This window comes from Saccostrea cucullata, unplaced genomic scaffold (genome assembly GCF_032062105.1).
Source record: "Saccostrea cucullata isolate Sc308-1 unplaced genomic scaffold, CSIRO_AGI_Scuc_v1 ctg368, whole genome shotgun sequence".
NCBI lineage: Eukaryota > Metazoa > Mollusca > Bivalvia > Ostreida > Ostreidae > Saccostrea > Saccostrea cuccullata.
The window spans coordinates 156713-184264 of NW_026930642.1; the positions used below are offsets into that span (position 1 = coordinate 156713).

General features: G+C 39.7%; 2 protein-coding genes across 2 annotated transcripts; one reads left to right on the forward strand and one right to left on the reverse strand.

Moving 5' to 3' along the window:
• The first annotated feature begins 208 nt into the window (after positions 1-208).
• Positions 209-3700, forward strand: LOC134229391 (zinc finger protein 511-like). The gene is made up of 6 exons (XM_062711131.1): positions 209-462; positions 562-624; positions 927-1068; positions 1624-1751; positions 3160-3234; positions 3405-3700. The coding sequence occupies exons 1-6, from the start codon at positions 311-313 to the stop codon at positions 3610-3612; spliced, it is 768 nt and encodes a 255-aa protein (XP_062567115.1). The 5' UTR covers positions 209-310; the 3' UTR covers positions 3613-3700.
• A 1173-nt stretch (positions 3701-4873) lies between these two features.
• On the reverse strand, positions 4874-27208 carry LOC134229401 (dynein beta chain, ciliary-like). Its single transcript, XM_062711150.1, has 48 exons — positions 26766-27208; positions 26041-26228; positions 25660-25846; positions 25439-25538; positions 25131-25342; positions 24768-25001; positions 24493-24660; positions 24282-24398; positions 23891-24156; positions 23711-23779; positions 22969-23596; positions 22271-22858; positions 21968-22137; positions 21575-21797; positions 21210-21413; positions 20679-21080; positions 20314-20559; positions 19987-20211; positions 19660-19878; positions 19403-19555; positions 18770-19296; positions 18096-18515; positions 17800-17938; positions 17616-17708; positions 17334-17528; positions 17012-17222; positions 16610-16886; positions 16140-16422; positions 15798-15971; positions 15366-15671; positions 14790-14957; positions 14300-14539; positions 13975-14136; positions 13253-13876; positions 12925-13086; positions 12416-12649; positions 12019-12279; positions 11767-11913; positions 10204-11664; positions 9932-10102; positions 9716-9838; positions 9402-9595; positions 8974-9250; positions 8634-8861; positions 8164-8475; positions 7786-8028; positions 5939-6127; positions 4874-5828 (listed from the first exon to the last, which is right to left on the reverse strand). Exons 1-48 carry the CDS (start codon positions 27120-27122, stop codon positions 5211-5213), a joined length of 13395 nt encoding a protein of 4464 aa, XP_062567134.1. The 5' UTR covers positions 27123-27208; the 3' UTR covers positions 4874-5210.
• Positions 27209-27552: the final 344 nt, after the last annotated feature.

A 27552-nucleotide genomic window follows, 5' to 3' on the forward strand; every position in this document is an offset into this window, starting at 1 on the left:
ATTGAGGGATACAATGGTCAATGTAGACAAGGGAATACTGGTGGAATGTGACCCTGCTATGAAACAGTTTTTACTCCAGCTGGATGACAAAAAGACTCTGGGACGAAAGTTTGTGATCAAGGATCTGGATGAGACCCATCTGTTTATCTCAGCGGACATTCTCGATACTCTTCAAGATCAAGTGGACGGACTAATGGACAAACTCTCATTTCCGTTAGCAGAAAAATAATTCTGAAAAACTTCTATTGTTCTATTTACATTTACTCTGCTTGTGAAAAGATTTCGTGATATATACCGGTGAAAATTAGTTATGTGTGAAAATAGTCAAAAATTGAAATGGACTCCTTTAAAACGAAGACTTGAACCCTCACATCCTTTATTTGAGGAAGGCAACATTGTGTGTTGCTTGTTAACAAAGCAATTTCCTTTTGATTTGTCAACCGAGGAAGAATTCTTTGAGCAGTATGTTGTTTTTCTTTACACAGTATTTTGTAATTTCCTTATTTCTGCAACTGATTGCAAAATATTTATGAAATGTACATAATACATTTGTATTTACAGAGAATCCTCAGCTATTCCATGTGGCATATCTGGCTGCAATAAAATTCTTGACAGTGTTAATAGGTTAGTTCTACCTTTTAGGAAAAAAATACTTCACCTTTTTCTCTGAAAGCCATTGTCTTTGAAGTGACCTTTTTTATATCCACTTTTCTGAGAACCAATCAATATAAATGCATCTTTATTTTGTAAGTGTATCAAATTTAATGATATCTCATTATGTCTTTCACCGTTAGATTTTTAAAATGTTTAAGGTATTAGCTTTCCGGATTCACATGTATTGTCAGATAGAACACTCTCAGGTTTACTCTTTTAGAAGAAAAAGTTTTGCACAAGTTAAATTACATATCTTATGCCTGTAATTCCAGCTATGAGTTACATTATAACAGTACACACAGAAACGTGTGTGGTCAGTGTAAGAGGAACTTCCCCACCTCCCATCTCCTGGACATCCATCTCCTAGAGTGGCATGACTCCATGTTTGATCTCCTGGCTGCCAAGTCACCCATGGTAAGGCTAGAGCACCTTCTCTCCTACTTTATCTAAATAATGTGAACAAGTGATAATTTGGAAACAATTGATCTAAAAAAAAACCCAACAGATTAAAGAATTACTTGAAAAAGAATAATCAAATTCATTCACATGAGCCAAAGGCTATTTTTCTGATATTTAAAAGTATTTTCTGAGCAAAGTGACCAGCATCTGATCATCATGTGTCTGTATTATTTTCATATTTGTTACTTTTCAAGATTTTTATTTTTTTCAAATTACAAGCCCTGGTATATTAGGGGCATCAAAGTTGAGCTGAAATGAGAGATTCAAATTTCTGCATTATGAATGTGTACATGGAATAAATCATAATCAAATAGGACTATTACATGTATGATTTTGTTGATATTGAAGAATTTGAAGCATCTTAATAATTCTTTAAGGTCTGTATTTTGTTTCAAAACTTGAATTAAATATCTGATATTTATGATATCGAAGAAGGAATTTTTTTTTTTAAATGTGTTGCGTTGGCTTTGTGGCACATGGACCTCTTGTTATTTGTTGTATTTTTTGCAGTTTCAGTGTTTGTTGGAATCCTGTGGAGAAAAGTTTTCTACACATAAAGACAGAAAAAATCATGTGATCAAGTGTCATAAATTCCCCTCCAACTTTAGATTTGAAAGAAAGAAGAAACTAAATCAAGAGTAAGCAATACTAAGCATATACAGTTTTGATACACCCTGCAAACGAAGTTTGGGGGGGTATATAGGAATCACCTTGTCCGTCTATCAGTCCGTCTGTCCGTCTGTCTGTCCGTCTGTCTGTGCAAACATGTACGGTCCATATCTTTCTTACGGAGGAACATTAGAATCTACTACTCCACACAAAGATTGCCCATGACCTAAGGGTGTGTCATGACCTTGACCCTAGGTCATTTGGGGAAGTTCAATGTCACTGGAAGAAAAATTTCATAATTTGTGTGTGGTCCATATCTTTCTTATGGATAAACTTGGTAGGTTCTCATTTCACACAAAGATTGCTCATAACCTAAGGGTGTGTCATGATGTTGACCCAAGTTCATTTGGGGAAGTTCAAGGTCACTGGAAGAAAAATTTCATAATTCGTGTCTGGTCCATATCTTTCCTATGGATAAACTTGGTAGGTTCTCATTTCACACAAAGATTCCTCCTGACCTAAGGATGTGTCATGACCTTGGGTCAAGGTCATTTTGGGAAGTTCAATGTCACTGGAAGAAAAATTTCATAATTCGTGTCCGGTCCATATCTTTCTTATGGATAAACTTGGTAAGTTCTCATTTCACACAAAGATCGCTCCTGACCTAAGGATGTGTCATGACCTTGGGTCAAAGTTATTTTGGGAAGTTCAAGGTCACTGGAAAAAAATTTCATAATTCATGTCTGGTCCATATCTTTCTTATGGATAAACTTGGTAAGTTCTCATTTTACACAAAGAGTGCTCATGACCTAAGGATGTGTCATGACCTTGGGTCAAGGTCATTTGGGGAAGTTCAAGGTCACTGGAAGAAAAATTTTATAATTTGTGTCCAGTCCATATCTTTCTTTATTATGGAAAAACTTGAATCTACTACTTCACACAAACATTGCTTATGACCTGAGGTTGTGTCATGACTTTGAACTAAGGTCATTTATGCAAGTTTAAGGTCACTGACAGAAAAAGTTCATGATTCGTGTCTGGTCCGTATATTTAGTCTTTTTTTTTTTTTTATCAGGCTGCACCTTTGTTTCATTAAAAAAAATATAATGAGCAATTACATTTGCACTAAAAATGTTTTAGCATTTCTCTCTTCTCTTAGATCCATAAAATATTCATGATTTAGCACTTCTGAAAAACCCAGCGCAGGGTATTTTGTCCTGTTTGGACAGTTCTAGTTATTAAATGTATAAGCAGTAGGGGTAGTGGAAATAAAGCTCAGACAAGTCTCTTTTTTGCATATCCTAATGAAAATGACTTTTGTATAAGCACTAGGTACATATCTTTTAAAAATTTATGGATGCACAGGCAAGTAGCATCAGTCCCCCTCCCTTCCCAATTTTACTATTTATGTTTTTTACTGTTCTTGTTTCGAAACAGGGAGAAGGGTGAGGACAGTATGGAGGTACAGATCTCAAAGCCAGACTCACAAAGCCAGAGAAAGTTCAGCTACAAGTATGTCAAGAAATCCTTCAATTAACATGCAGATTCGTTCTTTTTTTTTTTTAAATTGCTTTTGTGCATTTGGTTCTTCCTTTTACTCAAAAATTTTCTTCTTCATAATTATGTATTTTTATAAACATTATATGTTAACTGATAATTGAATGTCCTATTTTAATTCACAGAGTGCCATCTCAGATTTGCTTTGGACATGGCTCAGCCCCAGGATTTCAGAGAGGGAGGGGGAGAGGGAGAGGAGGAAATAAGGGCCACAAGAAACACTGGCACCAGGCCAAAAAAGGAGAGACACCCACAGTGGACATTGAGACTGTGGACATGATGGACTTAGCTCAGGCACTGGACACACCAGAGAACAGTGTAGTGGACACTTAAAAAATGTGTTAATTTTTAAAAGCCTTGTGTAAAATGCATTTTCAGTGAAGATTGTATTTTTTTCTGAATAATTCATTGTTGAAGTTCATTCTGTGTTATTGATAGATGAAAAAAAATTATTATACAAAGGATTTCTTGAAGTGTAATGGTTCATTCTTAGTAGCCTGGTTTGTAGAGTACATGACTATTGATGCACGTCTCAGTTGGGATTTCCAGTCCAGCCATTCTCCTTTCCTTTTACATAATTTGTTGCCCTGGATTTGCAGGTGAAAGTCCTGCTTGGAGCTAATAAGAACTTGGGTTGTGTTGTTTAGGGTTAATTCAGTCATGGATGTAAGGAGGGAGGAATGTAATGGTTTAGGCCATGAATACCCCCCTGGGTAGCTCAGGCCTGGCTTGTGATACTGGGGGTCCCAGGTTCAATTCCTAGTCCAGCCATAGTTTTTCCCCATCCTGTTACCACAGAATGTCTCAAAGAAGGTTTTGCTTGAATCTTAAAATCATTACGCTCTAGTAAGGTTGATTTTCTTTATCAAAGGCATATAGACCTGAACAATGAAACTTGGCAAGAAAAACTTGTCCATTGTTAAATCTGTTTGCACCTTGTATTGCATTATTCATGTGCCATTCACTTATAAAGATTTTATTTACATTCATTCTGTGGGTAAGGTAAAAATTCTCTTGCCAAATAAGTTATTCTTTCCATAAAGCAATGCAACAAACAAATAATACTGGACATACATGAATATATGCCTTAGGAGTTAAGCCCTGTATACAGTAATTAGAAAGTATATAGTGTCCTTTTTTTTATATATCTGACACATATATTTCTTGTGTCAAGGCTCTCCTTGGAAAACCAATATATTTGACCTATTGACCTTGGACTACTAATGAGAGTTAAGCCAAACTTTTAACATTGACCACATAATCTTTGAATAGTAGATGACCACATAATCTTTGAATAGTAGATGTAGAACTTTCATATTTCACTCGCATATTTCTTGTGACCTTTCATTGAAAACCAACATTTTAACCTCTTGACCTTGAAATCTGACCTACTCTTTAAATACCATAACTTCGGCCAGAACTTTGAAAAGGCACTAAGGCTTTAATATTCCTGGTATTCTTTGAGAAAAGACCTGTATTTGGGTGTTTTATAAAATGATCTTCACCTGATTGTTTAGAGAGACTATTGGAATTTTAAGCATATAAACAAAGATCTGATTTTAATCATGTTGAAAAGAAAAGCACATGCAGGAAATATATTTGTGATCAATTTATTCAACAAACATTCACTTAAATTATATAAAATAAAAACATTTTCAATAAATCTCATTCAATCTGACTCAACATAAATTAATACTTTAAATACATGTATAACTTTGGACGGCATGTTGATATTAAATATCACCAAGTTAACAGTCTATCACATAAATTATCAATAATTCATCAAAATACTGAGCACTGGTTTCTTTTAAATAATGCAATGTTCACACACAGTAAGAATAAAAATTTTGTTGTTAACAAATTCATTTTTGATGTGTCCTGTAAAGTAACAGAATACTGTCACAAAGTGACTGATAAGTTCAGAGTTTGTTTTACACCTGTAGCAGAAGAGCCACACCTCCCAGGATCCATCTGCTGGGCTTCTCCTTGCTCTTGAGGTTGAAGGTCCAGACAAATGTAGGACCACGGGTCTTGGTCTTGTAGACTGGACATTCGTAAATGTTCCTGGTGTCCTGTCTGTCCACTGGGATGGCCCTAATAAAGATGACCGGCATGGGTGGTGCCAGTTCCTTGAGTCGAGCCTCAGCAATCATACCAGTCTGCATGTCCCACCTGGCCCCCTCCATGAACAGACCATGGACGTACGCGCCTTCTCTTGGCGGACCTGCCATGTCCTCTCGGGACTTCTTGGTGACGTCACACTGCAGGCACATACGATCCAATGGCCACTCATTCTTACGGGCCATCTGCTGCATAATGGCAGTAAGGAAGGACTGGGGATTGAAGAATCCTCCCAGCCAGACAGCAGCAGGAAGCTGGAAGTCAGAGGACCAGGTCTCAAGTTCCTTTACTCTCAGTAGAAGATCAGCATACCAAGCTGTCAATCCAAACAGGGAAGGATAGGCCTTCTTGTTCCAGCTCTCAGGAATGGTGTCCATGTAGAGGGCGTTACCAAGGTCCTCCATGTCAGATGTGATTGTCAATTCACCCTGTTGATTAACGACAAGAATATTAGAAAACTTCATTTCTGTTCATTCTGAGCTTGAATTTGATCTAATCATTACACAATACTGGGCTATGACTGTTAAATGATCCTAACCTTTAATCCTAGGTCCAGTTCCTTCAGTGATCTTCTGATCTCACTGGTCAGCATGTTCATACGCTCACATTCCTGGAAGGCCACCAGTACGTATGGAGTTCTATCCTCTGGTGGAACTTTAGCCATGACCTCTATCATGTTGAATTCTTCTGGCAATTTCTCCACAATTTCATCCAAGATGCCCTTGATCTGTATTCAAAACAAACCAAATATAACTTCAAAATCATCAGAAAAGGAAGGGACAAGAAAAATTCTTGCCATCAACGCTATCAACTTAAAACGGAAAACTAGAACTGTCCAATTGGGACAAAATACCCCCCGCTGGGTTTTTCAGAAGTAAGTTTTTGCATAATAAAGATATGTATCAAACACGAATTATAAAATTTTTCTTCCAGTGACCTTGAACTTCCCAAATGACCTTGGGTCAAGGTCATGACACACCCTTGGGTCATAGGCAATCTTTGAGTAAAATAAGAACCTACCAAGTTTATCAATAAGAAAGATATGGACCGGACACAAATTATGAAATTTTTCTTCCAGTGACCTTGAACTTCCCCAAATGACCTTGGGTCAAGGTCATGACACACCCTTGGGTCATGGGCAATCTTTGAGAGAAATGAGTACCTACCAAGTTTATCCTTAAGAAAGACATGGACCGGACACGAATTATTAAATTTTTCTACCAGTGACCTTGAACTTCCCCAAATGACCTTGGGTCAAGGTCATGACACACCCTTGGGTCATGGGCAATCTTTATGTGAAATGAAAACCTACCAAGTTTATCCATAAGAAAGATATAGACCGGACACGAATTATGAAATTTTTCTTCCAGTGACCTTGAACTTCCCCAAATGACCTTGGGTCAAGGTCATGACACACCCTTGGGTCATGGGCAATCTTTGTACGAAATGAGAACCTACCAAGTTTATCCTTAAGAAAGATATGGACCGGACACGAATTATTAAATTTTTCTACCAGTGACCTTGAACTTCTCCAAATGACCTTGGGTCAAGGTCATGACACACCCTTGGGTCATGGGCAATCTTTACGTGAAATGAAAACCTACCAAGTTTATCCATAAGAAAGATATAGACCGGACACTAATTATGAATTTTTTTTTCCAGTGACCTTGAACTTCCCCAAATGACCTTGGGTCAAGGTCATGACACACCCTTGGGTCATGGGCAATCTTTACGTGAAATGAAAACCTTCCAAGTTTATCCATAAGAAAGATATAGACCGGACACTAATTATGAAATTTTTCTTCCAGTGACCTTGAACTTTCCCAAATGACCTTGGGTCAAGGTCATGACACACCCTTGGGTCATGGGCAATCTTTGTATGAAATGAGAACCTACCAAGTTTATCCATAAAAGATATATGTCAAACATGAATTTTGAAATTTTTCTCCCAGTGACCTTGAACTTCCCCAAATGACCTTGGGTCAAGGTCATGACACACCCTTGGGTCATGGGCAATCTTTGTGTGAAATGAGAACCTACCAAGTTTATCCATAATAAAGATATGGACCGGACACGAATTATGAAATTTTTCTTCCAGTGACCTTGAACTTCCCCAAATGACCTTGGGTCAAGGTCATGACACACCCTTAGGTTATGAGCAATCTTAGTGTGGAGTAGTAGATTCTAATGTCCCTCTGTAAGAAAGATATGGACCGGACACAATTGCACAGACAGACGGACAGACAGACGGACAGACAGACAGACGGACAAGGTGATTCCTATATACCCCCCCAAACTTCGTTTGCGGGGGGTATAAATATGTTGGACCAAATTTTAAATATATGTTGATCCTTGGTCATGTCAAGAAAATGCCCAGTAACTGACCTTTTCCTCTCTACTGACTCCAGCTCCTGCAGATGCTCCAGAATCTCTAGGCTGCATTTCCAACACAGTCTTAAACAGGTTCTCTGACGTGGTGGTCAGGAACTCGATTTCAGCATTAGGGTGGAGACCATATAGGTAGGGACTCTCAGGTGGCAGGCACTCATCAATAAAGTTGTGGTAGCCTTTGTAGTCAGAGTTAGGAGGGACAGGGAAACCAGGAGCCAGGTACAATTCACCGTCAAGCTAAAACATAGAAAACTTACTTAGAATAAGCAATAACAATTGTTAGCAAACTTGTCATAAAAAAGCTTAAATTTTTGGAGCTGACTGCCAGAAGGTAACCAAAAAATGTCAAATCAATTTGAGAAAGTTGGTTACCATGTCTGGGTGAAGGTACACTTCCAGGTAGGTCCTGCAGAGCCTCCTGTCCCAGTCGTCTGTGATGTGACCACCGTACATAATCTCTCCAAACAGGTACCTCAGATCCTCCCAGGGGACCTTGGCATTGGCCTCCAGGTAATTATACAGGACCATAGCACTGATTCTCAGATCTCCAGTGTTGTAGGGGTACACACGGTTCCAACCTTGAGCTCCGAACTTCCTCCTTTCACAGACCACAGCATGGAAGTAGCAGATGGCAAACAGAATGGATTTAAATTCTGTCTCTCTGGCACACATCTCAAGTGTATCCTGAAATTTTTACCGAAATAGATTATTATATGTAAATGGAAAGGATACTCTTCTCTTTTAAAGGAAACTTTCTAGAAACATCTTCAATTTCTGGCAAAAAAATCCTGGTAACCTGAAAGGTAAACAAGCATCTTGCATTTTTACAAATTTATGTTTACCTGGTTGAAATTATCCAGGGCCTTGTGCAGGTTGGCAAACATGCCAGTTGGAGGTTCATTTGTAATTTTGATGGCTGCTTCCAGGATACCCTGAGGGATGATGTGGGACTCTGGTGTGCCTGCTGGTTCAGCACTGATGTAGACACGGTAGGCCTCATGACTCTCTGTGCTGTACTGCTCCAACTTCTTTTCTAAGGTTGCCAGCCATTTTGCCACCAAGTGGACATTCTACAGAGGAAAAGGAAAGAGTTTGTCAATTCTTGTATAAGAAAATCCACAAAAATCAACATTGAAATATTGTTGTTTTTTTTCAATAACAAAATTCTACTGTATGTCATACCTGCAAGACGACCCAGTGACCTTCCTTGGCTGAAAGATCCATTGCAGCCTCAGCAACGACCTCTTGACCTTGACCCAGTGAAATGTTGTGGAAGTTGCTCTTGTCATCTGTGAAGCCAAGAGTTCTACCCAATGCCTCCACATCCTTTAAGGGGTCCACTCCTGGGGACAGGATGAAGAATATGGGAGTGGCAGGTCCCGATTCCTCATAGGACTTGGCAAATTCCACAGCACGCCCCTCAACATATTTGGTTCCTAGTTTTTCTTCTACATAATTCCTGTAGGGAAAAATTAAGCCAAGTGTCAATGCACCTTAAAATCTGGGGTTGAATTGAAAGCTATTTTCATGTATTTTAAGAGATTCTCTTTAACTATTCAGAGGTATAGTACTGTTAGAATAAATTTTAAGACATTGTATCCAGAACTTACGTGACAGCATAGGTCATTCTGTCAGGTCTAAGAGCTCTCATCATACACAACTTCTGAAGGGAAGTTTTGTTCTTCCATTCCTGGGGGAACTTCTCTTTTTCTGGACACTCACTTTCTACAAACTTCTTCCATCGTTTGGCAGAACCTTCAATGTCTCTGTCCAAGTTCCTGAATTCTTCCATGTTAGCCATGGCCTAAATAATTAGAAAAAAATTATGTCTATTGGACAGGAATGTGAATTTGGAACCATATAGCATAAAATATACAAAAGTTTTAGAAGATATTTTTTTTATTCTTCTTTAATTAGTAATTACCTTGATTCCTCCCCAGCTGTTGTTACTCAGGAAATCAACAGGGCTGGTTACGTTGGGTACGGCTGGGAAACGCAGAAGGAAGTCCAACTCAACAGGGTTAATGTCATTAGCGGCCATCAGGATCTATAACATAAAACACAAAATTGATTTTCCTGTACCTCATGTTATTGTAATCTTTTGTTTTCTCCTGAATTGTGCTGTATAAAGTGAACTTACGAGGAAGGTCATCTGGGAGGTGAAGATAATCTTGTCTCTCTCAAACAGTCCTCTAGCTGTGTACGTAAACACGGAGTATGTGATGCAGTCGATCAGGTTCACCACTCTCTGCTTCACTTCCTCTGCAGGCTCGGCACGGTCAATGGCCTTCTCAAATACAACGCTGAATGCCTGTAAAATTCACACAAAATGAATAGAATTCCCTTTTCAAATGTCTGACGAAACATCAGTCAAATTCCATTAAGAAGAATTTTAACTTATGCTATACTGACTTTGAGAGAGAATTGGTACATGGGATGGATCTTGTGCAGGTCATTGAGGATGAAGTAGAGGAGGGAAGCTCTGGCAGCAGCAGGACGGTAGCTCTCACGAGCTAAATTAATCTCAGCCTCTGTCTTCTTGGCTTCTTTGGCCTTCACTTCAATTTCTGCAGCAGTTCTCTTGGTGGTTTCTAGGTTTTCTACCAGGGCATAGTCTCCCAAGAAGTTACCCTCAGCAGATGACAGACGTGCCAACAAATTGTCCTCAAGCTTCTTCAAAGTGATCTTGAATTCATTCTGTTGTCTTGTGAGGTCGGCCTTCAGTTTCTCCAGATCAGGTCTCTCTTTTCTGACCACAGCAGCCAGTAGCTGATCCTCCAATCCATCCCTGGTTACAGTGAAGTTGATCAGGGTGGTCTGAGCCTGCATCTCAGGCTGGTAATGGGGATTGGCCAGCTTTGTCTGAAGAATGAGTTTGAAGTCTGGATGATACTCTACCTCTTTGTCACCAATCTTGATGGCGCGACCTTTCTTGATTGTGTTACGTCCAATAAGAGGGTCAAGCACAGGGTCCACAGATTCTTCAATGTTCTCCAGCAAGACAACATCTCCTGAGGACAGAGCTCTCTCCAGAGCATCTAAATATCCCTTCTGTCCAAGACGAAGAATTTTAAGGTCTGCTCCATACTTGGTCTTAATCCATTTAATACCCTGTAGCTGGGGATCAATCATCAGTGGCCATCTCTCACAGTTTGTCAGAATGGTGGCATTTTCTGTAGACATTCTGTCACTGGGCAAACCTTCGTTATTCCATGAGGCAATCTGGGCATCATCTGTTAACAGAGTCAGAGGGTCCAAGCCTTCAGACACTGGGATGGGGACTTTCATGCCCTTCAAAAATGGCAACCAGTGCTTATCCATCAAGTCCAACCTGTATTGTTTTGTAAAGCAGCCCACATAAGACACAAAGGCTGTGATCAGCAACACGTCACCAGGCAATGTCTTTTCTTGCTCTCTGAAGTCTTTAATGGAATCGGCCCATCTGACATTCTCAGAGGCCAGTCCACCCACCAGTCTGTTGGCAAGTTCAATAGTCTTGGCCGTCATTTCAGCTTCCTGCTGACAGCGAAGCTTCTCATTGGTGGCTTTTTCAAACTCTGCTGTCAATTTTGCCAGATCTGCTTCCAGACTCTGAATCTTATTGGTGATAACACGCAGTTTCTCCTGAGCAGCTGCAAGTTCAGCATTGGCCTGAGCAAGGGCAATTCTCTTGGGTTCTACCTCACAGTATACCCTATAGTAGATGACAATGTTGATGACCCAGGAGCAGAGACCGGCAGCGGCCAATGATTTAGCTCGGATGAAGTCGGGGTCAAACTCAGGATCATCCAGGTATGGTTGCACTGCCTTCAAACAGTTATCATGGATGTTGTCTTTGTCGTAGTTGATGAGATTGTCCAAAAACAAATCAACCTGTCACAGAAAACAAACCATAGTAAAATCTTACTTCCCTTAGAGTATTTGAATATTATTTTTAGAGAGATGTGACCAAAACAACAAACTGGTTGGTCTTACCTTTCCCATGATGGAGCTCTTGGCAGCCTTCCAGCTCTTGTCTTTGGGGACTTTTCCTCCGGGCGCCAGTAGACACATGCAAGCAGACGCTACATTGATTACAGCGGGAGGTGGGGAACCAAAGGACTTTAACTCAGTCAAGTTGTTCTAAAACACAAATGTATATTTCCATTAGAAAAACTGATAAGATGCCTGATCTGTGAGTCCTTACTGTTATCTTGTTTAATGAGGCTTAATATTCGCCTGCCTTACCTTGTTCAATGTGTTCAAGGCTTCCTTGGCAGCCTCTAAGGCAGGCTCTGCCTTGGCCAGATCTCTCTCGCAGTCGACCTGCTTCTTGGTGACTTCAATGTTAATCTGGGCCACTTTCTTCTCCTCTTCGTCAGCTATAGCTTTCTCTTTAGACACCTTCTCAGTTTCAGCTCCGACGATGGCAATCAGTTTGTTGGCATCCTCATTCTTCTGGGCCAGCTCCACCTCTTGTGAGGCCAGCTTGGATTTCAAATCATCTACCTGTGAAGATTAAGGAACAACATTTATTTGCTATGTATCTTTTTTAATGTTTCAATTTCCTTACAAGCAAAAATTTTTTTTTAATTTCTCCATAAAGTCTAAAAATCTACCCCTTTTTTTTTTAATTAACACTGACCTGAGTAGCAGTGCTGCGGAGTTTTTCCAGACCATTCTCCAGACGGACAATCTTGGCCTGCAGATCTGTGTTGTTCTTGTTCAGCAGATTCTGGTAAAGCTTGATCTGTTCCAGGAAACTCTTGGGGGTGGTGTAGTTGTACCTCCTTTCATTACTTAGGTAGGCTTTACTCATCTCATTCACAGACTTGTGGACAAAGGACATGAACGTGGCAATCGAGCCTCTCATATCAGGCTGTAAAATAAAATGTATAAAATCTGACATTAAGTATCAAATAGCATTGGGTATTAAATTTCAAAAGTGCTCATAATCATTCCCCCCCCCAAAATTATATCAGTACTTTTTCAATTATGTACATGTACTTTTGAATATAAAATGTCGTTTAGTCTCTGTCTTTAAGAAATCTAAATATCATGATTTTTTGTGGTTAATAACTTTGAAATTTTTTCATCAAAAAAAAATCTGCCAATCTGCAAATAAAATTAAAATTTTCAGCATGCAAGACTTACCGCCAGCAGCTCCACCTCCTCTAAGAAGCGACCAGATACAGAAACCAAAGCATCTTCTGGCCACTCATGGAACCAGTCAATACTGGTACAGTTTGTAACAGCGGGGAACTTTCTGCTTCTGACACGAAGGGTGGAACCAACAGGGGAGAAGCAAAGAACAACCTATCGTAAAGAAATATGAATAATAAGGGGGGATTCAGTGCAAAGCTGGAAAAATAATTTGTCTTCAATATTGTTGTTAAACAAGTAATTTGTAGTAAAATCAGAGTATGAGGTTAAGTAAGAGATTTGTAGGAAGCAGTGAAAGGCCAACATCAACATCTCTCACCTTTAGCGTCCTGCGGACTTTGTCAATGAAAAATCTCCAGCAGTTCTCTCTGCTGTCCTCCATTCCCAGACCTTTCACCTCGTTACGAGTTCCGTTAATGATGTTCTCAATTTCATCATCTGGGAAGAGATCTGGGATTTCTCCAGAAGCCAGTAAATCGTTAATCAGAACAAGGAACTTCTCGTCAGCCACCTGGGCATCAGTCATCAAAAACATCATGCCCATATTTTTCAGACCAGTCTTAATGTACAGCTGAGAAATGTCTAATTTCAGATCAGCGATCGAGTAACCTTTCCTGAGGGTGATCTGGAACACCTCCAAGCTGCTGATGGAAGCAGCCAATCGGGACAAGCTCTGTTTACCAGAACCTCCCACACCGATCAGTAGAGCGTTACCTCGTGGGGATTCAAGGATACGGTTGATTCGGCACACATGCATCATGGCGTCCTCAAACAGCACTAAGTTCATGACAGCATTCAGTTCATTGTAATTGTCTAGTGCTTCCACTAAGATCTTGTTTAACTCTGGCCATCCTTCCACTGGATTGTATTTGGGATCGCCAACTCCCTGGGCAAAGTGGCAGTACAGCAGTGGGCGCTTGAAGACAATTGCTTCATCCAGATCCTGAGAAAGGACATTCAAAGATTTAGTTTCCCTTATTTGCATGGAAATTTGAGACATAATTTGAATTAAGATATGTATTGAGGGACAAAAAGGGTTACCTCAAAGGACTTCTTGAATACATCCTTGACCATCTTATCAAATGTCTCCATGTCTTTTTCGTCGGTGAGTTTGTCTCTGTACACTCTCTCCGCTTCATGTAACCACAGTCTAGTCAACTCCACTGGAGTTTTGGCACACTCTGGCAGGGCAAACAGCAGACCCTGATATCAAAGGAAAAATAGCAAATGCATAAAAAACTTGTTAAGTTTTACACACAAAGAACAAAAACAGGATATCCAATATAAAGTTGAAAATTCCAATCACTGCTTATTTTATGGAGAGAAATAAAGGAAAAGATGGATGTCAGAATACATAGAACAGTACCTGGAAAATGTTGGACATATCTCGGAGGTTGAAGATGTAGTGGAACTTGATGGCAGTGGGCAGGAAAGTGGATGCCATCTTGGACTGGAGAGCCAGGGCTCCTGCAATGAGGGTTGGGCAGAATTTCTGCACAGCCTGGGCAAATCCATTCATGGCTAGATGCTGCTGCAGAATGCTGGTGTAAATGGTGGCCAGGGCCTCATTGTTGGGGAAGTTAATGGAGAATACACAGAAGTGACGCTGTAAGAAAAATAGATGTCTTTTGAATAAAAGTAGTAAAATAGTTGAAAGTAAACATTTTGCTGATCTTTGGCTAAAAATATAAACTACCTCAATCATAAATTAACATACTAGCAACTACACCAAAGGCAGCTGAATATAAATCTCAGTAGAACAAATACAAAATAATGTACTAAAACCCTGCTGATGTACATTTTCATTGCAAGGAATACAGCTAGTTAAGTAAGCTGCTGTAAACTTTGACACTGACCTGTAATCTGGAGTCGATGGTGAAGCTACCAGCCGTGGGGTTCATGCAGGCCACGTATTGTGTGTTGTGGATTTCCTTCAGAGTCAGCTTGTTTCTGTCATACCAATGGCTGTGATCAATGTGTTGTCTGATCAAGGTGTGGGGCTGCACAGTGAAGTACTTGTCAACCTAGCAAAGAAAAACATCATAGTCTTCAACCTTCTGAAGAATACATGTTAGGTCAGGTTCTTCAAATACACATAATACCTATTAAAACTCAAACTGCATGTCTTTCTATAAAAAAATGACGTCATTACTTATGAAATTATTCAGTGCTTTGAAGTCAGCATATACTCCGCTGTTTAAGGACTTAATTAAATATTACTCCGTCAAAGTTTGATTTTGGGGGGCAAATGTTGGTTAATACCGCATATAGTTCTTTCAAATTGCAAGTCGTTCTAGTAAAGAACAATACTGTAAACCAACTTTTATTCGCGACGACTTTATTTCAGGATTAACTGAGGATGCTAGCATGCTTTAAAGATAGTCAACCAAAATTATTGCTAAATGGGAAAGTTAACTAATGATATGTTTTACCTCTGGCATGTTCATGTCATCCACAAAGTAGATCAGACGTCTGGTACCAGGAGGTCCAAAGTTACGACCAGCTTTCTTCTCCAGTGGTTTCTCCAGAGTTCTCTGTAACATCTCGGATGTGGTGTAGAAGTTGAAGGGGATGTTGGCCACCATGAAGTCCTCAGACAGACCATTCATCTTGTCTCCCATGAGTACGGTCTTTCCTGTACCAGCGTTACCCACCAACATGACTGGGCGACGCTTGTCAATCAACATGTCCAGGAAATACTTCACTCTTGTTGTCTCAGAGGTGTGCACCAAAGCAGCCTGAAAACAAAATGGATGTATTAAAAAATTCTTACTTAGAATTATCTTTCACAGATAAGATTTTGAATTCATTATAGGTGAGCTAACTTTACTAGACAATGAATGACCATTGAAAAAGAGCCAAACCTGTAGAGGAAGCTCAGGGTCCAGTTCAAATTTGGGCACCAGTTTAGTCCAGGGCTCAAACTTCTTGGTTTCTGGATCGATGTAGTAATCAAACACAGTTCCAGTGGTAGGGAACTTCACTGTCTTAAACTCAGTGGTCCACCATTTGGTGAATTCCACTCTGTAATCTACCAGCTGTAAATACAGAATAACATGGTCAAAATTTTCATTTCTCAAGAAAAAAATTGGGCCTTTTTTTTCAAAATAGAATCACAGTTTCAATTAAACAAATTATCCATTGGTAAGTGTATAATCCTTGATTTCCGAAAATATATAGAAAAAAGATGTTCGTACGCTACAAACCTGATCCTGGAAAGTGACTCCACCAAAGGCCCAGACAATGGCAAAGACAAAGTACAGCTCATACAGCTCCTTGGCGCAGTCTGGGGGTGTGTTTTCGGGGGTCAGCAGACACTCCAGGAGGTAACATAACATCTGGATGTGGCTGTTGTCTGCTACGGGGGTGATCTTCTTGAACCGAGTTCGCATTGTCTCCAGACACATTGGGACATACTTGTCAAACAGGATGGTTAGATTGGCTCTCTCTGACTGGACTTCACGCTTGTCAATCCAACTCTGGGTGTATCTGAAACATTTAGATTGGCTCATGTGATTGACCTTCAGAACATCAATATCATTGTAAATTTGGCATTCTTGGCCTCAGAAAAAGTTGCCCTAACATGCCTTTCTTATCAAAACAGAAAAGGAAAGTCTTAATAGTCTGACTTTGTAGCTACCAGGTAATAAAAGGATGAAATAAGTTAATGTCTTACGGGATCCATCCCAGATCCTGAGGGTTGATGAACAGGATTCCTGCCCTGGACACTGTAGCTGGGGTGGCCGTCCTCAGATGACTGATCTCAAAGAGTAGTCTCATGGATGGAGTGAGTGGGATTCGCTCGTTACTGGCCAGTGTCAGCACCTTGTTGTCGTCCATGACAGTATTCAGAGACTCAATCCACATAGGATCAATATCTCCGTCCAGTACGATCCACTTAGGGCCATCACCAGACATGTTAGCCAAGTCACGCATAATTACAGAGAACAGACCTGTAACCAACAAGGCAAATATTAAGTATAAGTTTGAAATTAGAGTAAGGAAGAGAATGACAACATGTGAACCGCTATCAGTGGTAACCATATTGATCTTTAAACCATAATCTATTATGCCTTACCATCCTTCCACTCTCTGGTTGCTGGATTGATGATACCGAACAATTCATTGTTTGTTACAGCTTTGGGATCAAGATCTACAGCAGAAGGCTTCTTTCCCTGGTTTTTGTAGGTCCTGTTCAGGGTTCCCCACACTTTACTCTTTCCGACACCAGCCAATCCCAAGACAAAGACAGAGTGACGTACATCCAACAACTCCTGTAGCTGCACAATCTATAATACAAAGATAGGGTGCTCGAAAAATGTTCAGTGTTAAACTTTAATTATAAAGTTTATAAAACAATAGAGAAATATTTCAAGAGGATCCTTTAACAAGATCTTCACCTTAAGGATGAAGTTGTCCTCTGGCTGTAGTTTCTGGTCCAGTGTGGCTTGTTTGATTTGTTTCTCCAGCTCTGGGTCTCTCTTACGGGGCACATTGAGGGCGGGGAACAGATCGGAGATCAGACCCATGAAGATGGGCAAGTCGTCAATAACAATCTTGGGGATGTTGAAATCTCTCAGAGCTCTCATCAATACCTAAAGAGGACAAACAGTGTTAACAAGTAATGTAAAACAGGACTGAATGGCAAGCTGTTAAATGAGAAAGTGGTAACAGAATCTGACCTGGTCCTCGGGACGGTCTGGGTCACCTCTCTTGAGGGCACCGGCCACCACCAACACAGACTTGATGGCACGCAGACCCCAATCATAGTGGTCCTACAAAGCAAGTCAAAAGTCACATCAACTAAATCTATCATAAAATCTTATCAATAAAAAAGATTTCAGTTCCTTCATTATGTGGCCTTACCTGTTTGGAGAGCAGTTCCTTACACAGACTGTACAGGGTGATGAACTTTCTGGCCAGCAGCCTGGCTTCCAAGAAGCCTTCAGCCACCAACATGATTTCACAAATCAGCTCAAAGTCTGGTACCACCATAGCACAAGGTCTGAAAATGGAGATTTCATTGAGTATCAGAGACAAGCAAAATGAGTCTTGAAGTTACATGCATCAACAAACTTATTTAATTGAATGTTATGCTTCATATAACATATAAAATATGAAAATTGTTATTTTAAAATAAAACAACATCCTGCAGTGTATACCTGAAGAGAGCCTTAAGGTTTTCTGGCAGCTCAGTACGCCCAGCATAACCAGGGTTCATTGTAATGAAGAGACCTACAGTGGGGACCAGCTTGATGGTTTCTCCCAGGAAGTTGAATGTCTTCTTCTTCTCCTTGATGGCATCCTGAATACACTTGACCTGCACGGCCACCACAGACAACACTTCTACAGCAATACGGTTAAACTCGTCAAAGCACCCCCAGGCTCCGGACTGGGCCAGTCCCTTGTAGATGTTACCAATGGATTTGTAGTCCATCTGCTCGGAGCAATTGAACACGTACACCATGATACCCAGAGCACGTCCCAAATCCTTGGTGGTCTCAGTTTTACCAGTTCCAGCAGGGCCGGCTGGTGCACCACTCATGATCAAGTGGAGGGACTGTGTCAGTGTAATGTAACATCTGGAGAAAACAAATTACAGAAATATCTTACTATTATTTTTGAAAGAATGTAGATCACTCTCCAAAACCTTTTGCTCTTAAACTTTTCTCTTATTTTATAGCATAATTAGCTACCATTGACATTAAACTAAGGCATTGTAGGATACACACTGAGGGATATCACTCATAAATAAATCTTCTTTCCCAAATAATACAAACTTTTAATTTACAAATAACAGGTAGAATTATTGACAACTAGACAGTGAGATACAAACCTGTCAGTGAGAGGAGTAATGACCAGACGTGGTGTGTTACCCAGGTACTCGTGTGAGTAACGGAACTGAGCATCACAGATGTTGGCGAAGCAGTCCTTCTCATTGTCGTCCCACCTGTGTCTGAGCTGGGACAGCCAGGCAAAGGCCTGAGAGTTGTCTACCTTGGTGGTGATCAATTTGGCCACCACGTCTCGAGCGTGCACATCAATGGTACAGATGGTCATGATCTTCTGTCGGTCTCCAGACGACAGTTTACCAAGCAGGAGGGTAATCAGGTTGTTCAGCTGCTGAATCTGTTTCTTGTTGTAGTCCTTCAGAGCATTTTCATAACCCTCCTCAAGTCTGCCAAACGCAATGTTGACTTCTGTTGTCCACCAGATCTGGGTGCCACACAGCGCCACCTGGGCGGGGAAGTCAAACAGCCACTGGTCTCTTGGCTTCTCTTCATACGTAGCTACAGCCTCTGTCATCTCGTGCCTTACTGTACTCCTCATGGCATCCAGCAGGTTGTTGAGCCAGTGCTCTACCTATAATTTTAGTATTTTTAATTTGAAATTTATTTTTAAACTTTCCATCAGAAATATTTTACTCTGTAGAGTAGATATCATTAAAAGTTTTTTTTTCAAACCATACCTGTCCAGCCAAGTCACATGGTTTGTCCAGATCCACCATTTCTCCATCCTTACTGTACATAGCTGTGGCAATCTTGGTGTCATTTCCCTTGTCATCCTGTGTGAACTTCAGCTTGGCCATGCTGTCAAACAGCTTAGTCAAGTGACGGGACACCTGAAATCAAACAATAGGGTTAGGATATTTGTGCCATATAGAACTGCTTAAGCAAAGAAAGCAGTATCAATTCATATGGTTAAAGGGAGGTAACTTGTACATACTGCTGTTGGGTTGTTGCCGTTGGACAAGATGTCAAGCAGATCTGCAGATGACACGAAGTAAAATCTTGGGAAGGCCAGACGTTTGGTCTCCAAGTATTCAGCCAGAGCCTTTTCACACAAGGTTAAATTGTCCTGCAAACTTTCCAAGCGCTCATAGAGGTTTGGCTGGTTTGTAGCTTCCACAACATTCTTGTACTTCTCGATCTCCGACACAAGTTCCTGATAAAATCAAATGAGAGCAATTAAATGAAAATATTTTCTAAACTGTACTATATATTTTATAAACTGTACTGTAGACTATACACAACTGAAATTCACAACCCCTACCTTGAAATCAGTGTCAATGCCATCGAATCTCTTGGAGTCCTCTGGCAGCTGGTTTCTGATATCTTCTGATCCAATAAAGATACTCTCCAAATGAGACCATGTCCTCTGCACCTCCATCCAGATGGTGATGACCTGGTCAGCTGTGGACAGCTTCTTCTGCCAGGTGGAAACTTCTTGCAAGAAATGGGCAATGTACTTGGAGGACAGCATGTTTTGTAGTTGGACCTGAGGAAAACATAATCAAAGTTTTTATAAGCATTGCATGGGTAATTTGAAACAAGTCACTTTATTTGTCACAGGAAGAATCTTTTTTTGTTCCGTATGTACCTGGTTGTCCTCAAGAGTTTCAATCAACTCTTCACTTGTCTTCAACATTGTGACCTTTGTTCTGGGATGTGGTTCATGTTCAAACTCCATGGTGGTCCAGGTGGTATCCAACTCTTTAAGAACCTTCTCCATGCTCATTTCCTTGACGGCCTTGTCCACAATGCCTCGGACATCATCCTCAAAGTTGTGCAGGTTAAGAGACAACAGATCAGCCAGGGTGGTGTTCTCATCCATAACAAAGCGCACCTAAAAGAAAAATAACACTCAATGAATTATCTTAGAAAAAAACAACACAGAAACAAATTGTACAAGAAATTATCTAACATTTATAACAATGCTTTTGTTCTTGTTTTAATTAGCCATACCTTTGTGGCCACCATAAGTTGCTGCCAATGGCGGTCCCTGATGGCTGGGTTCTGCAGCTCACTGACGGCCCTGAGGGAGGTCAGCATGTTCTTGACTGTGTTCTCCAGACCCAGATAGGAGTCCCAGGCCCTCATCTCCTTGTCCAGGCCTCGGATGTCCTTAGCAAACTTCTTACAGTCCATGTCCATCTGCTCCACATTAATCTCCTTCCAGAAGGTGGTCTTCCAGTCATCAATGCTGCTCTGGACCATGATGATGTAGTCCCACAGTGTCTTCAGCAGTTTTATCTCCTTTCTGCACTGCTTGAGCTGTTTGAAGTCTGGAATGTTTACCTCAAAAAGACCTGCGGAGTCCATCAGTTCTACCATTTCTTTCTCCATGGCTGCAATTTCTTCATGGTACTGTAATGACAATTTTGTTTATTTTAACAATATGTATTACTTTGTGACAATACTGATGTGGCAATTCATACAAGATTTACAGATATTTATTACTTATCACAATGATCTGTTAAGCAAGGATAACTTTACCTTGTCAAGATGTACATATGGCTTATCACAGTCATATCTGAATGGAGGAATGGAGCGGAACTTCTCCCTGAACTTGTGTTGAGAAACATCAAAGGACGCTGTCTTCCTTCTGATGTTAGCAACTTCATTTGCTTGTAATGGAGCAACTTGTTGCTTGACTGTGATGGCTATCTTCTTTGTATTGTTCCACTGCTCTGGTAATTCCTGTTGATGCAAATTTCAAGAATTTTAGTATCCGACATTCCAAAAAAATATATTCAACTGCTATCTTCAAGAATTCTCAATTTCTTTTCGCCACTTATAAATTATTTAACTGCTATCTTTAAGAACTCCAGATTTCTTCTCCAAATAGATTTTCTGTTTACCTGAAGTTGTTGGTGAACCTCCTCTGGGAGTTCTTGTTCATATGTCTTCAACAGTTCTATGGTCTGTTTGAGTGGTTCAAACATTTCATCTGTGGTGGCTTGTCTGTCCTTGACGGCAAACAAGTAACCCATACACTCGACCAGGCCATTGTAGTCTCCCTCCTCTACAGGCTTCATCAGGCCGGCGTCTGTTGTCTTTATAAATTCTGCCAGCTCCTTCAGACTAAAACAGACAACAACTCATCATTAAAATAATTGTAAACATGTTATCAAAGACCAGAATGGCTGACAAGAAAAATAAGTATTTGTGTATTACATTTTTCATTATCAATTTTTTATAATACAGATCTTGAAACGGCTCATTGAAAGTTTGATTTATGAGGTAAATTATACCTGTTTGTAACATGGTCGATCAGATGCTGTTTGAACATGAAACTCCAGCGTTTGATGGTGTTTAGTAAAGCCTGTTTAAATGGTTTGGAGTTTACTCTGAACCAGTTCTCAAAGATCATGGTAGGCTCCACTTTTTCTGCATCCTCATAAATTTTCTCATAGGTGTTAATCTGAGAGAATTACAAAGCAAATCATATAAAACTTTCTGAATTAAAATCCATTGAAAAAGATGAAGCAAATCATGTAAAATATTCAGAATAGGAAGCATCTAACATGCATGGATTATACTTGTTTTGTAGTTACCTGTTCTTTGAACTGGTCAAGGGTAGGAGGACATTCTGGGACTCCGTCCTCAGCGTGAGCCTCGATCTCCTCAGTGGTGAGGACGTGGTTATACAGCAGGAACTGCCTCATGAACTCGTTCCTGTCGTCCACCCACAGATACGAGTAATTATCAAACGTGTTCCTGTACTCACACGCCTTGTTCATTATGTTCTGTATCCTCTCCATCAGCTCCTGTCTCATTTCTGATAACTCCTCCATATCCTCGGCGTCTGGCTGGTAGTGCTCTTGACCGCTATGTGCAGCCAATCGACCAATCAGAGAGGCTTGTTTGTAAATGTCACCTACTAGACCATCCACTAAATCATAGAATCCGTCTGCCACTCCATAATCTAATGAAGGAATGAACACCATCTCTGGAACCTGAAGCTCAAGTTGAGCTTCAAACAATGGTGTGGGATTATTTTTACTGTCTGTTTGGTCTAATAAGAATTTAAGACTGCAGTGAATTGTGTTAAAGAATCCATCTACAATCATTTCATCTACATAGTCTACATAGGCCTTCCACGTGTCTGTGTTTCCATCTGCTTTGAATAACTCTAAATTTTTCTACAAAAAACAAAAATTTCAATACCTTTATTCTCTGACACACCTGTGTATTGTAAATAAGCACAAAAAGGAAAATTCACAACTGCAAGATATTATAAACTCCCTCTTACTTGTAAAAGTGCATGGATTTTTTGGCCGATATTTTTGATATCTTCGTATCGTTTGGAGAGTCGTTCTTTCCTGTCGTCCAGATTCAGCAGAGTATCGTGTTTGTCCTCCTTCCTCTCAAACAGAGGATGTTTACTCCACGTCGCCATCAACATCTTAATTTCCTCGACATTGTCCTTGGCCTGTTGAACTCGCTTTTCAAGGTCAATCACTTGGTCTCTTGTTTTTTCAATATAGTCCCACACTCCTTGGCTCTCCCAGTTCAGGGATTTCTCAGCCTGCTCTAACTGGACATCAATGTCCTGTAGCTGACCTTCAATGAGTGGGAACTCGACCTCTAGGATTGTATTTCTGACCTTGTTATACAAATGGACGGTGAGATCTAAGTTTGTCAGGTACTTCCACAGTGTGTCATTCTTTTTGTACATTTCTGCCGCACTCTGAGGAATCTCTTCCTGGTTACGGGTTTCCAGGTATTTGACTTCCCTTAAGACAGCCGTCAGTTGTGGGTCAAAGTTCACATTGATGAGTTTGGTTTCTTCGTCTCGGACAACCAGTGGTTGACTGAGGTTGAATGAACATGCTTCACTTACACCGGCTTCCCATTCCTTGTAAATTTCTTCATCCCACCTGTAAAGACATGCATTATCATTCATCTATCTTGTATGCAAAACATCATACTGTTCAGACATCAACATTACAATACAAAAGAACTAGCACGAATTTCCATGTACAAGTACTTACTGGCCTAGAAGGTTACACATTTCTTCATATTTGACAAAAACCAACTTAGCTGCTTCTTCTTCCATGCACCTGTAAACAAGAGAAAATATATCTTCAAATACTGATCAACACTAATCAAATTCTGTCAAAAACCAAATATTGAGTCCAGGGAGATATGTAAGAGTCTAATCAGTTCAGTACCTGTGTTCCAATGCCTTGAAGTTTCCCATTGAGGCTGAAATCCTTTCTCTGAGTTCTTGAGCCCATCTCAAACTGCCAGACACTTTGGGCATGTTCTTGTGAAGAGATGCTTTGCCCGTCTCTTTCTTGCGAGCCATTTGTTCATCATAAATAAATTTGGCTGTGTCTAATTCTGTATCCATCAATTTTACAATGAGAGGATATTTCTCATCAAAGTCTTTCTTGATCAGATCTCTTTCAAGCAAGGAACCCATAATGTCCAACAGCTGCAACACAGGTTAGAAAAACTTTCTTTTTGTAAAAGACCATACATTATATTTTTCTTATATAAATACAATTCTCATCATTAATTAAAAAAGAGGATACAAGTCCTATCAAACATGACACCTACTTTGAAAACAGATTCTAGTCCTGAGCAGTCATCAAATCCCTGACAGATAATAGTGGCAAGTCTTCTGTCAAAGTCCCCGATCTTGTCCAAAAACATCTGATAGTCATCCAAAAATTCCTGTAAAAAGAAACGTACGTCATGTAACATGCAAGTTTCATTTAATTAAACATTATGCTCAATTCCAGAATACTATAGATTAGCTATGTGTTACATTGCTGCTGGGGTCCAGACAATCATAGGATTTGTTGGTGAAGACTCCATATTGTTCCTGAAACTCTTCATGCAGCTGAACCACCTGTTGACTCAGAAGTTTTCCTTTGATGCCTCCCAACTCAACTTTCTCTAGTTTCATAAACTCCAGGGCAGTCTCCATCAGCTCCTATAAATTTAAACATCCAACTATAGTGAAAACAACTTATATATAAAAGAAAAACTTATGAGAAAAAAATCATCAATTTTTGCAAGAAAATTTAAATCTGAACATACTCTGACTGTCTTTACTCGCTCCATGAACTTGTCAAAGCGAGCAAACACCAGTTTGGGGGCAAACTCCCACAGTCTGGGTTCTGTTCCCTCTGGGAAGTAGCTCTTTAGTCTTTCTTTGTGGTCCTCATAGGTGTTTTTGTAGGCATCAAGGACGTTGCAAGCCTTCCTGACTTTCTCAATAGTCTCTTCGATTTCTCCTTTGAAGATCTCAGATGGATCAAGGAAGTTTCTGGCCTATTTAAAAATACATTGTAAGGGTAAAAAGACATTTTTAAGACAACTTACCTTGCTTTTTTGGCTAATCATTCAGATGTAAGTTGGTATGCAGAAATTGCTTATATTTTGAAAATCAATGTTTCCTACCATGTTGATGATCATGTTGCACATTTCCTGCAGAAGAACAATGATGCGAGCTGGTGTGTTGTAATATTCGGAGTTGGCCCAGGTCAAACAGACGGTGTGCATCATTGGGGCAAGCATAGGGATGCTCTCATCAAATTCTGCCTGCTCATAATCCTCAAAGTGATGACGCAGGGGCTTCAGGTAAATGTTGATGTCTTGTGCCTCAGTCAGAGCTACAAAGAAATCAGAGTAAGTAAAATTATTTTTAAATAGAAATTCTTTACGAAATTAACAATTCAGCAGTCTGTACATATTTCCTCTGCCTTTACCTGCCACAACATCTCTAAAGATGTCCTTGAATGTTGGGAAATAGCTGCTCTGTGTTCTCTCTAAGATCTCTGCCATCTTTCTAACTTTGGGATCCCTGAGCTGAAAATACATGGAAATAATTCTGTAAAACCATGACAAATCAAATAAACATTTAGCAAATCTATTTTTTTGTGTATGTTCGGAGAGGGGAATGGGACCAGTAACGTCAAACTTTACAAACCTGTTCATAAATACATTCCAAGTTGGTGGCTTTGTTCTTCCAGAACTCGATCTCCACAAAGGGAGTAGGATTGTGTCCCTCCAGCAGGGGCTGGGCTGAGTCCTTTTTCAGAACATCCCTGATCTGATGTGTCCAGTCAATGATCACAGACTCAATAGCATGGATAAGTGCTCTGTCAAGAGTGTCCCTGAAAAAAAAAAAAACATGACTCAATATTAAATATATCGGTATAAATCTACAATGTAACCGTCTTTCTCTTCTGTTTCTATTATGCTGATTTACATTTACATGTACATACATTATTTTTTGTACTGTCATTCCTACTCAATATTGCATAATATGTTACTAATTACTGTCATAGTTAAAGGTTCATTAACTTACTTGTCATCTTCAACCTGTTCCACTTTCTCGGCCCCCACAGGGAGGGGGAGGAGGGTCTTTCCCTTGGCCTGACCGGACACAACATATACATTACTCTTCAGGTTGTGGACATGTCTTGTGACATCTTTGGAGACAACATGGGGCCACTGTTCATGGTTTCTATCATTGGAAAGAAGTGGCACCAAGACCTGAAAAATAAAGTAAAAGAAAAATTATAACTGTGATTGTGTTTTTCATTTATTGGTTAAATGTAAAGTTGATGAATCCCTCAGACGAGAGGAAATGTACTAGGTATATATATCTAATATTTTTTTTTATAATTAAATCTTGACATTGTTTTCAAGAACTCTGACTTCAGTTAATACTTTTTAAAACATGGTTCATGCCAAGACCTTGTTAATCTGCCACTTTTATGCAAGCACCTGCATAAATCTAACATTTGGTCTTGTCGTAGATATTTAATTGATTATCGATCAGTATTATCATTTAGTAATAATCTGGCAGGATTTAAAAAAAAAATATCACCTTGATCTTTTTGGAAAATCCTAAGATAAATCTAAATCAAACCATGAGTCATTACTTGAACAAAAGCCAGCAAAAACTTATTCAAGGACACTGCATGTACCTTTCACAGTGTCATAAGTGTATAAAATAATTGTATACGTTTACTTCAAGTAAAAATCAATAAAAGTACATAAAATTATATCAAAATTCTTGAAACTTACTTCATCAACAAAAGCTGAAAGCTGGTCCAATGGCTGGTAGGACATGTCACCATAGAGATATGCATTTCTAAAATTTGTATCCTTTGTAATTGCTTCTCTTCCCTTCTTGACAAAGTAGCAAGCTTTAGCTTTAGGGTTGTTTGGCCATTCAAACTGGGTGTTGAGTCCACCTGCCGCAGTTGCAGTTACTATGAGACATGGCATATCTTGCTTTTCAAAGAAGTCCATATACATTTGCTTCGTCTCCTCCAAACTGTACATCTTGGTCCATTTGTCGGGCTTAATCTTGAGAGTTTTGATGACATAGTCAGCAATAAACTCCACCCGAGCATCATTTAGCTCGAGTTCCGAAGCCATATTTCTTTTACTTTAGTTTTTCTAACTACAGGAACATTGGATCTCACCCTACCGCGCGTTCAACGAGTCACCAATGGCAATAATGTCGCCTGTTTCCATACGTTGCTACGTAAACACGTGCCCGGAATTTGACGTAAATATTACGGAATTTGCCGAACAGTTTTCTGTGGGGGAAAAGTTCTTTATCCAGTACCTTGGCAATATAATACTAAATCATTATGAATTTTTGGAGATTTTATTATAAAAAAAAATTAAAAAATATTTGACAAAAAAAATTACAAACCCGATGTTATTTATGCTGCCACAATGTCTATAGTAGTAAAGTTTATTCTTCTGTAAAGTTATCAAAAACAATTATAAAGAAATTTGATAGATAAATGAAAGAAGTCCTACTTTTTTCTGACAATTTTTCACGTCATTGATCCATCTG